Here is a 14,628-nt window from a genome sequence, read left to right as displayed (position 1 = left end):
TTGGGTCCCCAGTGCCGCAAAGAAGGAACATATTTTAAAGGTGTCCATGAATACGAGTCCTCACCACTCCAAAGGCGCCAGAACCGGCCTCAGAGTCGGGGCAGGCAGGGAAGCATCCTGGAGGGTGTGGGCCCTGCCGGCTGGACACGGAGGTCACGCCTCCTGGGTGCCACCCGTCCTCTGCTTTGCCGGGCCAGCTCTACACCTGGCCGCACCCACACACTGTCCGGCTGGTGGTCACACACAGGGCCCTGTGATGAGGGAAGCGTCAGGCCTGGGGCCCTGGGAGCGTAACAGGGCCAGCCGGCACCGGCTCCAGCGTCTTGGGAACACTGTTCAAAGTGGGGGCAGGGAGAAACCCCCGATTCCACGGTCAAAAAGGACAGATGGGCTGAGCCACGGGAATCCCAGCCTCAGCCCTTTCCTGAGCAAAGAGCAGGGGCCCTGCAGTTAGCCTGGGCACTGGGCCCTTCATTCCCTAGTTTGGTGCATGACCTTGAACGTTTCCTTTCCTTCTGAGCCTGTGGAGGTGTTGGTGTGATTGGGTGGATACAACGAGCACAGCATCACGGCCATTGTGAGGCTCTCTCATTGCCACCAGAATGGGACTGTCCCTGGTTAATAAGAACAGCGGCCCTGTGGGGAGGTGGCTCCAGTCAGCCCCTGGGTCCACAGGCGATGACCACAGAAAACAAAGAATGGAGCCTGGCCAAGGGAGGGTGGCCGGCTGGGTGCTTTTCCCCTCCCTGGACTGCAGCAGCTGGTGACCTGGCATTGCTGCCTCTCCAGGCTTGTGATGGCCACAGTAGGCTTGGTGACACTGAGTGGGTGGCCTGGTAGGAGCCTGTGTGCAGGCCACTTCCCTGTGGCCAGCGTGTTGGCTGGAAGCCTTCCAGAGTAGGACAGGCAGGGCCTGGGTGGGGCCATGGGAGGGGACAGGGCTGCTGTGGTCAGTGACAAAACGGGCTGCAGTCCAGCCTGCCCTCTGCCCTGTCCTGAGCCCCGTGGACTGCTACCCTGCTGTGTGCACACCCGGCTGCAAGACAGAGTGAGTACAGGTGTTGGGACTGCGGTCCGGCGGACTGGAGGCAGCTGGGAGGAACAGTGGCCCTGTAGGGCATCGGGTCTGGAAGGCTGGAAATCTCTCGGGAGGGACAGGAAGGGCCTTTGCAGTGCCCGGGAACAAGCTGGGCCCCCGGAGCTGCAGGCGGAGTCCTCCCAGTCGTGTGACCTCAGGCTGAGCCCTGCAGCTGGCTGAGCCTCCGCTTCCCCACAGGGGGGATCCAGGTAGTTACAGCCCGTGCTCCTGTGACTGAGGAGCAGACTCAGGGGCAGGGCTCAGCAGCCACGCCTGGTGGGAACCTAGCTAGGTTTGATCATCACAACTGGAGGGGCCGCTGTTGGCATCTGCTGGGCCAGGGCCCAGGATGCTGCTGCTCACCCTTCGGTGCCCAGGACAATGCCCCCCATTCGCACACACAGAACGCTCCCGCTCCAGATTCAACAGGGCCAAGACAGAAGCCCTGAACCCAGGCAGTGGCGACAAGCCGTCTGCAGCTCACTCATGCTGTCCTCCACCCGTGAGCCTCAGCCCTTCAGGACTCAGGAAAAGCTACGGGTAGGAGCTGCTTCCCTAGATAAGGCGCCCCAGGAGGGCCGCAGCCCAGGAGCCTTGCAAGTTTGCCAGGCAACCAGGACAGGGCCAAGCGAGCGGCGTCTTCAGTCTTTCTAAGGACGGGGCCTCGGCAAGAAATGCCAGCGTGAAAGGGGCCACAGCGACCCTGGGCCAGCGTCCTCATCCATGGGTTGGAGCCTGTGGCGTGGAGCGGGAAGAGGCTGGGACACTGGGGGTGGAGGACCTGTGCATGGCATTGGCCCAGGTGACGCCTGACGGTGTGCTTTGTCTCCAGACTCCATCCTGTTCTCTAGGAGGCAGAGCTGTTGGTCAGCTAGACCTCAACAGAGAGGGAGTTAAAAAGAAAAGGTAGGCGACTCAGCTGAGCCACAGGGAGGGAGTTACTCGGGGTCGCGGGGTTGGAGAGCCTGGGGCTGGGGTGAGCCAGCGGCAGCGCCCAGCCTGGTTCTGTGTCCACTACGGTGTCCCACTCGATGGGACACCTCTGAGGAGGAGGCGGGGTCCAGGCTGCCTCCATTCATTGATTCCGCGATGGCACTGGGACCCTCCTCCATGATGGCAGAGGCTCCAGGCTGGGGCAGCACAACACCCTCCCTGATGGGAGCACATTCTTGTGGGGAGAGGGGCTGGAACGGAAGGCCTCACTGTCCAGTGCACATGGAACCACACCCTGGGACTGACGGAGCTATGAGAGAACCAGGAGGGGCATCACAGGAAATAACAGTGGGGGGTGGGCCAGGCGTGACGGGCACACGGGCTTTCTGCCCCACATGCAGTGGGCAGTAGTGGTCTTCTTTGGCCAGGGAGAGCTGCGCAAGAGGCCATGAGGAAAGGAGCTTGTTCCACATGCCATGTGAGGAGTGTGGGAGGCCACTCGTGGTCCAGGTGGAAGCGGGGTCTCCCCTTAGGGTGGTTGGGAGAGTGGGGAGAGGCAGGAAGGTTGGAGGCCTATTTTGATAGAAATCCACACACTGGTCCCTTTGTAATTAGCAGATGCTGGAAAGACCCTCCTCACAGGCGAACTTGTCTCAGCTGAGTCTGAAACCAGGCCAGGTGGCAACTTTGTTGCCCAACATTTGGAATGAAAGCCAGCAGATTCACAGTTCTGGGTGGTGGGAGACCAGTGGGAACACAGGACAGGGTCTCCTCCCCTCCCCACCCCTGCCACCTACCTCAGGCCTGAGATCCCAGGTGAACTTGACTGATCTCTCTTCTTCCTGCAGGAATATTACTGTCAGGGCTGAGGTTGTGGACAGCCATGCCAGGCCCTCCCAGCACATAGCAGGGGCTGATCTGCTGCACAGAAAACTCGCTGGGCCTGGCACAGTGTCATCTTACCTCAGAGATGACACAAAACTTTATCAAAGCCACCTTTTTCCACCAGAGGCCCAGGAGCATGATGGTGAAGCCCAGGCTTTATAAATAAGAAACCAAAACACACCACGAGGCCTCCACTTTCAGAGGGGTTTCTCTTACCCAGCTTCCTCTTCTGTGCAGTTAGGATAACAATGCCAAGTCCATGTGGCTGGGAGGGTAACCAGCCAGGGAGAGTGGACACTTGGGAGTGAACAGGTTCACTACACTAAGCCTCAGCTGATTCACCATAAGATTGGGGCTAGTAACACTCACTTTTGGAGATTAGATGTAGTGATAATGGAGCTTCATAAACAGTGGCCTTAATAAAAGGGTAGGCCCAAATGGAGCAAGACTTCTGGGTCCCAATCCTGAGGCCTAAGGGAATCTGAGTGAACCTGGGACCCCCCCCCCCCACCACCAACCCCAAGAACAGAGCTTGCTCTCCCAGGAGACCTAAGGGATTCTCATTCTCAGGTCTCTGGTGTTCGGGGGTTTGGGGGGCATGGTGGGGCAACTATTGGCCACAGTAGCTTACAGACTTGGTGCTGCTGATGTAGAATCCAAGGCCCAGGTGGAGTGGCCTGACCAGCTGTCTTGCAGCTTCAGGAGAGGTCTGTCCACACAGGATCTCCCCTAATCCCGCCTGTTCCAGCAGGGGAGTTATCAGCTCTGTGCTGATCTGCAGGGGACTCAGCCAAATGGTTTCTCTAAGGCTACTCCATCCGTGGATGGTTCTCATACTCTGCAGGAGGGATCAGACTGTGCTGTAGATAGACTAGTTTAAAGGACCCGAGATTACACAGCCACCTTGTTCCACACAGACCTCCTGAGACGGCCGCCACTGTGGGAACAGGGAGGGAGTACAGTCTGGAATCGGGAGTATGTTCCTGAGTTATCTGCAGATTAGGGCTATCTCAGTGGCTGCTGAACCAGGATCAAAGACACAGGAGACTGAGAGAGACACAGTCAGGGTCAGAACTGGGTCTAAGTCCAAGCCTTGCCAATCACAGGAGGCTCCTCCTTGGACCTTGAATTACCCCTCTGTAAGATGAAGTGGTAAGCAAGCCTACCTCCAAGGATGGGGTGGGCCAAAGGAGTTGATATACAGTGGAGCACCTGATAGCAGAGGGTGGGCAATGTGTCCAAACCCCCCCATGGCCCGTGACTACAGAGGTTGCTGCATTTGACTCCCCATGGCCAGAGATTCTGCAGACAGAACATCCTTCTCTGAGCCCAAGATGCAAGTAGGAGACAAGGGCTAGTCAGGATGACACACCTGAGTCCTTCGAGCTTGCTCGGAGACAGGCCTGCAGTCCTGGTCTGCCTGATGCCCCAGCCTGTTCTTGTCCCAAGCTCTCCCCAAGTGGACCACTCCACAGCAGTTTCCAAAGGTGTAGTTTGGGTTCCTCTGGGGTTTGGTTTTGTTTGGGTCCTGTGACTGGCAGGCAGTCTCTGCTCACCCTAGCTCTAGGGGACCTGATGACATGGTGCCTGTAGAATAAACCCAGCAGAGAAGGATTTGCTCCAAGAGCAGTGTGCAGGATGAAGATGCTCCCCAGGAGCTGGGCAAGCTGCTGCCAGGCTCCCGTGAGAGGGCTTGTGGAAGGGCTGTGCCCCACGGCACAGCTGAGGACATGGGGCATCGGGTGGAGCTCTGGAGGACAAGCCAGGCAGCTGCCTCACATTTGCGTAGCACTTGCTCTGTGCAGGACTCTACTACCAGCACTCAGCACACAGTTGGGGTTCACACCCTCTCATCCCCCAGGGTGCCCATGCTGCTTCTACCCCGACTCACAGTGGGAAAGGTGGCTTGGGGAGCACTGACCACCTGGAATCACAGCGTGAAGTCCTAGCAGGGCTGAGTGGTGAACCCAGGCAGCGGGCTCCAGAGGCCGGCTCCTCATCTCTATGGGGATGGAAGGAGGACTTGGGGCCACAGCCAGATGGGAGGTACAGGCAGGAGGTTCCCGGGAAGGCATGAGGGAGGACAAGAAGAGAGACAGGCCTGCAAGGCAGGAACAATGGAAAACCTTGCACAGGTCTTCGCTCTTGTGTGTCTGTGTCTGTGTCCTGACCTTCCCTCTCCCAAATGCACCTTATTGGCTTGGGGTCCACCCCAGTGACTTCATTTTAATGCGTTCAGCACTTTAAGGGCCCTTTCTCCAAAGTCAGTCACATTGTGAGGTGTCTGGGATCAGGAATTTTGATGGGCACATTTCAGACCCTGAAGGAAGAGGTGGGGGGTCAGGATACTTGCAGTAAGAGTGCAGAGTTTCTCTGGAGGAGACGCGTCTCTTTGGGGACAAAGGTGGCCTGCAGGGGCCCTGGGAGACAGATCAGTGCCACCATACCCTGACCACCCACAGAGCAGGTGCTCGGGGCAGGGTTGCTGAGTGGGCAGGGAGTGAGCCATGACAAAGCCTGCCGGGCTGAGGCCCGCGGCAGCAACTGTTCTGAGCCCCCAGAGGGAGCATGCAGCCTTGGTGAGAGCTGGACTGCCATACCCCAGAGACGGTCAGAGGCCGCTCATCCTGGGAACCTCGGGGATGCTGACAGGGCAGAAGGTGAGCAAGCCTCCCCGTGCCCACCGCTGTCGTGAGCCTTGAGGCGAATGAGAGGTGGGCCTGCCCGCCTGGGGTCTGCACCTCCTCTGCCTCCTCCTTCCTCTCCCCAGCCTTAGATGCCCACACCCCAGTCCTGCCCCTGCAGCCGTAGCACCCCCACTCCCTCCCCCAACCTCATGGGTATGGTCCCTCCTCTTTGAAACCACGTGGACCCAGCCCACAGGTTCGGTGACAAGTGGTGACAACTCTGGAACATCAGCTTTGCCCGCCTCTTTCTGCCCACAGCTTCTCCCTGAGGACCCCTTCCTACCACTCCCTCTGGGACGGTGGCAGCCACCATGAAGCTGGTTCCCGTCCTGTGCCTGATGCTCGTCAGTGCTCAGGCGGCCACCCTCCGACACCACAACTCTCCTGAGACCAAGAAGAAGATCAAGGAGCCCCCTGTCCGAGCCACGGAGGCCCCCAGCAGCAGGGACTTCACCTTTGACCTCTACAGAGCCTTGGTTGCCAATAGCTCTGGCCAGAACGTCTTCTTCTCCCCTCTGAGCATCTCCATGAGCTTGGCCATGCTCTCCCTGGGGGCTGGCTCCAACACTAAGGAGCAGATTCTGAAGGGCCTGGGCCACAGCCTGCAGTCCAGCTCAGAGGAGGAGCTCCATAAAGGCTTCCAGAAGCTTCTACAGGAGCTCAATCAGCCCACAAAGGGCTTCCAGCTCAACCTTGGCAGCGCCCTCTTCACCGACCCTGTGGTGAGCATTAAGGAGGACTTTCTGAGGACCATGAAGACAATGTACCAGGCAGACGTTTTCCCCACCAACTTTAAGAACCCTGAGGGGGCCCGGAAGCAGATTAATGACTATGTGGCAAAGCAAACCAAGGACAAGATTGTGAACTTGATCCAGAACCTCGGCAGCAACCATGTCATGGTGATGGTGAACTACATTTTCTTTAAAGGTGAGGTCACGGGACTCACACCTGAACCTGTGTCTCTCTCTGCTGCCTTCGTCAGAACAACACCCAGTTCTCTCCAACGAAAGGAGTCAGGGAAGGAGCTTTACTCCTTCGCCCCAGCAGGAGCCCTTGAGGCCTGTTGATGGAGGTGGAGCCTTGATCTCCCTGGCGTTCCCTGAAAACATCTCTGCTCCTTCAAATGGCTCAGCTGGGGTTGGGGACGTGGCTCAGTTGGTAAAGTGCTTGCCTCGCAAGCACGAGGCCCTACGTTCAATCCCCAGCACCACACACACACACACACACAAAAATGGCTCATCTGCTTCTCCCTGAAGATGATCAACCCTGTGTCCTGCAGGGAAAGGGGGCGGAGGGGGACAGCCAGAGTGAGGGAAGAGGAGAGGAAGGGGAAGGAGTCACACTGTCAACCCCGCGAGTCACAAATGCCTCAGTCCCTTTGGACTGCTATAGCAGAATACCACAAGCTGGCTGGATTTTAAGCAACAGAACTTCATTTTTCACATTTTTAGAGAACGGGGCGCCTGAGATCAGGCACCCGCTCAGGTCTGCTGAAGCCTGGTTCCCCAGTTCATAGCTAGCACATTCCAGCTGCTCTTCACCGGGAGGAAGGGGCCCACGGGTCCCTCAAGCCCTTCTTACAAGGGCACTAACCTCACTTACCAGGCTCTGCTCTTGCAACTAACCACCCCAAAGGCCCCCCTTCTAACACCATCACTTCGGGGTTTAGGTTCCAAGAATGGACTTAGGGAGGGGGAGGGGCACAAATATTAGACCACAGCAATGAACACCAGGCTTGGAGTCTGGATTTCTTGTCCCTCAGTCCAGGACTGACCCTCTTCCAGCAGGCGGCAGAGGCCAACTGTGAAATAAGCTAAGCATGGTACTGGGGTGGTTGGGGCCCACCCTTGAGAGCTATTAAGAAGTCGGAAGCCATCACTTGCCAGGCTCGATTAGCTATGCCCATAGGAAGCAGCCAGAGAAGAAGCCTAGGAAGACCTCCCAACAAGAATGCTCCTGTCCCTCCAGGACCCTCACACACCTCTGTCCCAAACTCAGGTCAGCTCCAACATCAGGGAGAGAGTGAGACACAGAGCACCTCACTAGACGTCAGGGAGCATCCTCAGGCATACATAGTTTTATAATTCTCTGCACTGGAAACTTGGCCTTGCATCACATCAGAAAATTAGAGAACATGAGGGGTCAAGGGCCTCCAAAGAGATGAAAGCCAATCTTCTTGTTTGGCAAATATGGAAAGAAAGGTGCCATAAGTCCAGGCACATCCTGGGGTGTGAAAGGGAACTGCCTTCGCAGCCCAGGGTGCAGGTTCTGCTGCTGTGCGCTCTTCCTTTGCGGCAGAGCATGCCTCTCCCTTACACAGTTCTCTTCCCTCCCTGTGCCCCGTGTTCATCTTCAGCTAAATGGCAGACAGCCTTCAGCCTCGAAAACACCCGGGAGCGAGATTTCCACGTGACCCCAGAGACGACGGTGAAGGTGCCCATGATGAGCCGCGAGGATCTCTATTACTACCTCCTGGACCGAAACCTCTTCTGCAAGGTGGTGGGGGTCCCGTACCAGGGCAATGCCACGGCTGTCCTCATTCTCCCCAACCAGGGCAAGATGGAGGAAGTGGAGAGGGGCCTGAATGGGAAAATACTGAGGAACTGGCTTCAAACGTTCATCAAGAGGTACTCTTCAGACCACTCCAGGGCCAGCCTGACCCCACCCAAGCCCAGAGACACACATGGCCCCAGGACCACACAGTGGTGGTGGGAAAGACCCAACCTGCTATGGATCTCCTTCCAAACCCAAAGTCACCCAGTGAAGCCCTGGGCCCGCTGAAGGAATTGGGACTAGAAGCTGGGTTCCTAGGATGGTGCCAGAATGGGGTGGCCTATGCCCAAGTCCACCAAGGGGAGTTCTGTCCAAGATGAAGGGCAGAGAAGAAGAAGTGAGGGGCATGACTGGAGTAGCAAGCTCAGGGAGCCCATGCTCAGTCTGAGGAAGGTTCTTTCCTTTCTCTAGGAAGCTTGAGCTGTTCCTTCCAAAGTTCTCCATTGAGGGCTCCTATCAGCTGGAGAAAATCCTGCCCAGGATGGGGATCAGCGAAGTCTTCACCTCCCATGCCAACCTGAGCCGCCTCAGCAACCACTCTAACATTGAGATATCTGAGGTGAGTCCAGAAGCGACTGAGCATCTGCCTTCAGAAACTGCCTCGTCTGCGCTGCCCTTGCATTCTCCCAACCCTTCCTCCCTTCCACAGAGAATCTACTTTGTGTTCCCTGCTGCTTGCAATGGGAGTCGTACCTCCATCATGCCTGGGGTGTGGGGGCGGGTGAAGCCCTGTAGTAAGTGGTCAAAACTCAGAATCTGGTGCAAGTCCCTTCCCTTCGTAGCTGTGTGATCTCCAACAAATACTCGAGACTCTGCGCCGCCCTTCTCTTGTCTATAACATTGGGGAGTCACACCTCAATCTAAGATGGCATGAGAATTCAGAGACTGGCACATGCGCAGTCTGCTCTGGACACAGCTGCTGGCACAAGGTGGCCGTTCAGATGTTCCTACTGCTTCCAGGCCCTGGTGCACAGGTGCCTCAATGTTGGCGCCACTGGCATCTTTGTCATTTCCCACCAACACCTCTCCCCGTCCCTGGTGGCTGAATGATGCCTGTTGTCTCCTTGCAGATGGTGCACAGGGCCGTGGTGGAGGTGGACGAGGCAGGAACCAGAGCAGCTGCAGTCACAAAGACAAACTTCATGTTCAGATCAGCCCGACGGGTCTCTCAAATGATCATGTTTGACAGACCCTTTCTGCTGACCATTGTGGAAAACAAGAACATCCTCTTCTTGGGCAAAGTGACCAAACCCTGAGGGGAGTTTTCTCCTAAATTTCATAGGTGTCCACAGGGGAAGACAGGGGTATGCCATGGCCCGTCTATCTGCTAGTAGCTAGTGATTAATGTAGATTTAGCTGACTCTTGGGGTGTCACAAATAATACAAAGATCAATATACTGGCGATTACTTCTCACACAAATGCAAGACATGGGTGCCTCAGAGAAACTGGGAGAATATTTGGTCTTGTCCTTATGATTCAACAGTGGAGATTGGCACTGAAGCCCAGAAAGGCCAGTTGACATGTCCAACCTCACATAGCATTAGTAGCAGACAGGCCCAGAGTCCAGGCCACTGATGCTCAGATCAGTGGTACGAAGCACCTTTGGAAGGTAGTCCCAGTAGGTGAGAGACACCAGGAGGCACGTTTTAATTCTTATCCCGTGTCTATCAGCAGCGACTGTCAGTTCATCAGTGTTTGGCAAGAGTTCTGGATGGGGCTACTCTCCTTGTCTTAACCAGCTATATGACCCTGGGTTCACACTGGCCCTCTCTGGATTTCAGGATCCCCATGTCTCCAGTGAAAGATTAGGGCAAGGATCCCAGCAAAGGACCCCTGAAATCTTTTAAAAGCTGGACCGTCATCTTGGCATGACATGCTCGTCATGGCTGCTTTGGGCAGACTTGAGGGTTACTCATCTGTTAGGCCAGGGTGGAAGCGTCCCAGAGCAGGACTGTACTAATCCATGAAGAAGTCATGATCCCATGGGCCTGGCTGGGAAGGACAGCGTGCAGAGCAGCAGTCGCAGACTCCGGTGACTAACAGACTACGTTTTACGTCAGCAACAACAATAAAGCATTTTGCAAATACCGGGCCTCGTTGTCTGGGTGGCAGCAGCCCTATAGGAATGGTGACACTGACCACTTGCCATGCTCCAGACGTGGAGCTGGGCACTTGGCCTGCATGCTCACGTTCACCCTCACCATACCCACGAGGCAAGGGGCCACCATCATCCCCATTTTGAAGCCGGGGGGGAGGGGGGCGGCCAGCCTTGGTGAGGCTGGGCAGCTTACCCAGGTACAGAGCTCAGACAAGGTGGAGCCAGGATTGGATGTCCCCAAGCCACCCACTCAACCCCATGCCCTACTGTGGAGGAGAGACCATGAGAGCGACAGAAGGTCTGGCCAGCCCTGGGAGTGGCCCAGGCAGCTCCTTCCCTGCCTTCGCCACGCCACCCAGTTTCCTCCTCTGTCAAATGCAGGGGCCTGGACACTAGAACTGAAGAGCACGCAAGGGAGCGAAACTTCCCCCTTATCCCCTAATGAGCTGCCCCATGGAGCCCCTCCCCCCGAACTGCATGTTCTTATCCTGATTTCCTTGAGGCTGCTCTGACCTCGCCACCTGGACTCTATTGAAGCTGGGCACCCACTGGAAATACCGAGGCCAGGAGCCTAGGTTTTGGTGATCTCCCAAAGAACTGAGCACCTCTGTGCGCCAGCCTACGCTGGATGCTTTGCGTGTGTGACCTCATTCTTTCCTAACAACCCGCTGAGGTTTGTCATTGTTCTCATTTTATAGGGGAAATCAGCTGGTAATGGGGAGGGCGCAGACTCCAAGGTCCCAGGTGGCCCTCGTGTTGACCACGGCAGGGGACTTGGCTGCAAACAGACCCAGACACCTTGTTTGTGTTTACCCTTGAGCTCGGGGTGGCCCTCCAGGATGGGGCCTCCTTGTGGGTCACCCTGCCCCTGTGTGACTTTCCCTTGCATCATGTCTAGTCTCTCTTGGCAAATAGTTCAGCCCCCTGTTTACCTAGCCTGTCCAAGGTCAGAGGGAGGCCCTGCCTGTGTGTCATGGATAAGGCCATGGTCCAGTGCTGTCCAAAGGTCACTGGGCAAATGGGGATAAGACAGGAGCTGTGGGGAGTCTGGGGTGGTGTTGGTGGTTGAGCCTCTGCCGCCCGTCACCAAAGCACTGTTGTTGGGGTCCTCACAGGCCTGTAGCCCTGTCACCACGTGGTCCTGGGGTGCATAGAACGACACAGCAGCTCAGAGAGAGGGGGAAAGAAATGAACTTTCAGGGAGCCAGGAAAGGTTTTGCAGAAGGGGCCACAGGGCTGGTCTTGAAGATGGAGCAGGGCTTCAACAGCAGGTAGGAGACTCGCAGGCAGAGGGATCGCCTGGAGCAGAGCTGCGGTGGGTGAGCCGCGATGTGGCGCGAAATCACCGAGACTCCTCTGGACCAGCGTCGGGAGAGTGGAGGAGGACGAGGAAGGAGGGGACTGCGTGATGGTTAGGGACAGGGACCCTGGACACAAGGTCAATGTTTCACCCCATTTCTTTACTCACTATCACTCTCCTTCGGCATTCACGCCATCCCCAGAGTCTCCTGCACCCCTTCTTGTTTGGTCCTCTTCCTTCTGCAGATCAGCGGGTGCCTCCATCCCACCCCTAGGGGGTGCTCGCAGCCTCTCCGAGGCCCCACAGCCCTTCTGAGGAATGACCTCTGCCATCGAGTAAACTACGTTCTGTAGGGTCCCCGTCCATACTGGCCTGCCTGTTCCTCTCAGGACCCTCCGTCTTAGCCACGTTGTTAGCCTCCTAAAGAACCAGTCAGGATGACTGAAGCAACAGAAATCGGTTTGCTCACAGTTCTGGAGGCTACCAGTTCAAGACCGAGAAGCCAGCAAGATTGCTTTCCTCTCCGCTTGGCTTGTAGACAGCCACCTTGTCCCGGTGTCTTCACGTGGCCTTCCCTCTGTGTGGGTCTGTGTCGGAATTTTCTCTTCTTATCAAGACACCAGCTCTATTGGGCTAGGACCCACCTAATGACCTTATTTTAACTCAATCATTTCTTCAAAGGTTCTATTTCCAAGTATCGTTGTATTGTGAGGTATTGGGTGTAGGACTTTAGCATGTGAGTGTTGAGGGGGGGACACAATTCATCTCACAAGTCACCCCATCCCTCCAAGTTCCTGACACTCCTTGTCAAGCTCACTCTTCAGAAAACTCACTTTATTTCCCTCTAACCACGTGGACTCTGGGACCGCCTCTCAGATGCAGAGGAACCGTACCGCGCTGAGGACCAGAACGTCTTCCGCCAATGCTTCCCAGAGAGACTCGACGAGAGAGTGACTTTGGTCTCCAGGGTGAACACTTCCCACCCTAGTGATAAGCCATGCCAGCCAGAGCTCATTAATCAAAGGCTGCTCGTGGGTGCCACTAGGAGTCTAGCCTGGAGCTGGGGCACGGGGATTGTGGTGAGGCCAGCAGCCACAGACCTGCAACAACCAGGGAAGCAAATAAATTAGCGTAGAGTCACAAACTGTGGTGCCAGCCATTCATCCGCCCACAGATGTTTAGGAGTATCCGCTGTGTGCCTGGCACGGTTCCAAGTGCTGGAAATAAATCTTTTAAGAATCCCCAAACCCCAAAATCCTTGCCCTTGGGGAGCTGATGATCTAGCATAGAGTGAGAGTAAAATAAAAGAATACGTCAAAAAACCCCAGAAAAGTAGAATTCATGGCACGTCAGTTAGGAGGGGGTGTGCCGCTGAGTGGGACTCACACCCAAGAGAGCAGCTCGGGAAACAGAGGGCAGTCAGGTGTCCGCAGAGACCCAGTAGGATCCACCTCGGCTGAGGGGTGGCAGTGGCGTTACCAGCAACGAACCCTATTGACACCTCCTGTCCCCGACACCGTGTGAGGAGCTGCGGATCAGCGGGTCTTCTCCCAAACCCGTGCCTCAGTCCAATCATGGAAATCAGTGGCCACACCCAAGCTAAGGGTCATTCAACAAGACGCCCACCGGCCCTCTGCAAAGGGCTGGTTCAAGAACCGCAAGGAGATCCTGAGGAACCGCCACGGACCCCAGGAGACTAAGGAGACCCCAGACCAAGTACAGCGTGGGAGGCTGGAACAGGAAGCTGGTGGCATCCGGCTAAGGCTGGGCCGGGAGTGTTCACTTCCTGCGGGTGATAAACACGCGTGGTGACCTGGGCTCTTGTCAGGGGAGCTGGAGGGCGAAGCTGGAGCCTTCTGTACTGTTTCTACAGCTTTTCTGTAAGTCCCAGAATGTCTCAAAAAGGTTTTTAAACTATACTATGTTAAAAAAAAAAAAAAAAACAGAAAGGAAATCAGGTGGGGTTGAGAGTCCCCAAAACAGAGGCAGGCCCCGAGGTAAGGAAGAGAAGGGTGCTGAGAGAGAACCTGGAGCCTTCCCGAGCCAGGGCAGAGGGTGTCTCCAAGGTGACGGCGCTGAAGCCAAGACCCGAGGGGGCAGAGGAGGCGAGGGGCTGAGGTTAAGTGTGCCCGCGTGGGCACGGCGCCTGCAGCTCCCCACGTGGGCACGGGCATGTGGCTGGAGCAGGTGACGGAAGGGGAGGAGAGCAGAGGCTGTCTCCACCTCAAGCCACAACACCGTGCAGGGTCCCCAGGGGAGTCACAGGGACACCAAGACCACGTCGTGCGTGTCAGGCACTCGTTCTGAGCCCCTTGTATACATGGACTCAGTTAGTGAGGAGGCCCCTGCACAGGGCTGGGGCACGGTGAGCAGGTGACATCACTGGCCCTCTCCAGCCTCCTGTGGTCGTTCCCCAGCACAGACCACCCCCAACCTCCCCAAGATCATGTGGGGGAGTGGGGGCTACCGGGTAACTGTTGCCAACCATGAGCCCAAAGGGCACCATCCCTAACACCGTGATCTCCGTAATTCAAAATCCCTAAACATCAAAATCCCTAAAGTCTCCAACTCCTAAAATCAAAACTCCAGTCATCACAATCCTGAGTCTGAAAATTCTGAAAGCAGAAATCCCAGAAAACCCACAATTCCCTTTGAGAAATGGCGACTGTATAAGAAAGCAGGGGAAGCGGAAATCTGGAAAGGGAAGATTCAGGTGAGTGGGTTGGTCACGCCACGTGGCAACCATGGAACTCTCCCTAAAGCTTCTTCCTTTGTCTGCATTGGTGTTCCTCCCAACTGGTGGGCTCTTGGGGCAACTATATGCAGAGGTGACCCACTGCAGGTTTTGATCCATCTCTTCAAAAGACTCAGCTGTCCCTCACAGTATTCCAGATGACCAGTCATCAAGCCGGTGTGCTCACCTATAATTCCAGCAACTCAGGAGGCTGAGGCAGGAGGATGGAAAGTTTGAGGCCAACCTGGACAATTTAGAGACACCCTATTATCTGAAAATAAAAATTAAAAGAGTCTAGAGATATAGTTCAGTGGTATAGCAGCCCTGGGTTCAATCCCTAGTACTGCCAAAAATAAAAT

At 56.0% G+C, this 14,628-nt stretch overlaps 1 protein-coding gene across 1 annotated transcript; it reads left to right on the top strand.

The window, feature by feature from the left end:
- The first annotated feature begins 927 nt into the window (after positions 1–927).
- On the top strand, positions 928–10,224 carry SERPINA5 (serpin family A member 5). The gene is made up of 5 exons (XM_079126715.1): positions 928–1,048; positions 5,842–6,510; positions 7,940–8,210; positions 8,548–8,695; positions 9,207–10,224. Exons 2-5 carry the CDS (start codon positions 5,895–5,897, stop codon positions 9,390–9,392), a joined length of 1,221 nt encoding a protein of 406 aa, XP_078982841.1. The 5' UTR covers positions 928–1,048; positions 5,842–5,894; the 3' UTR covers positions 9,393–10,224.
- Positions 10,225–14,628: the final 4,404 nt, after the last annotated feature.

This window comes from Sciurus vulgaris (assembly GCF_902686455.1).
Source record: "Sciurus vulgaris genome assembly, chromosome: 2".
NCBI classification, from domain to species: Eukaryota; Metazoa; Chordata; class Mammalia; order Rodentia; family Sciuridae; genus Sciurus; species Sciurus vulgaris.
This window is presented reverse-complemented; position numbering and strand designations above follow the sequence as displayed.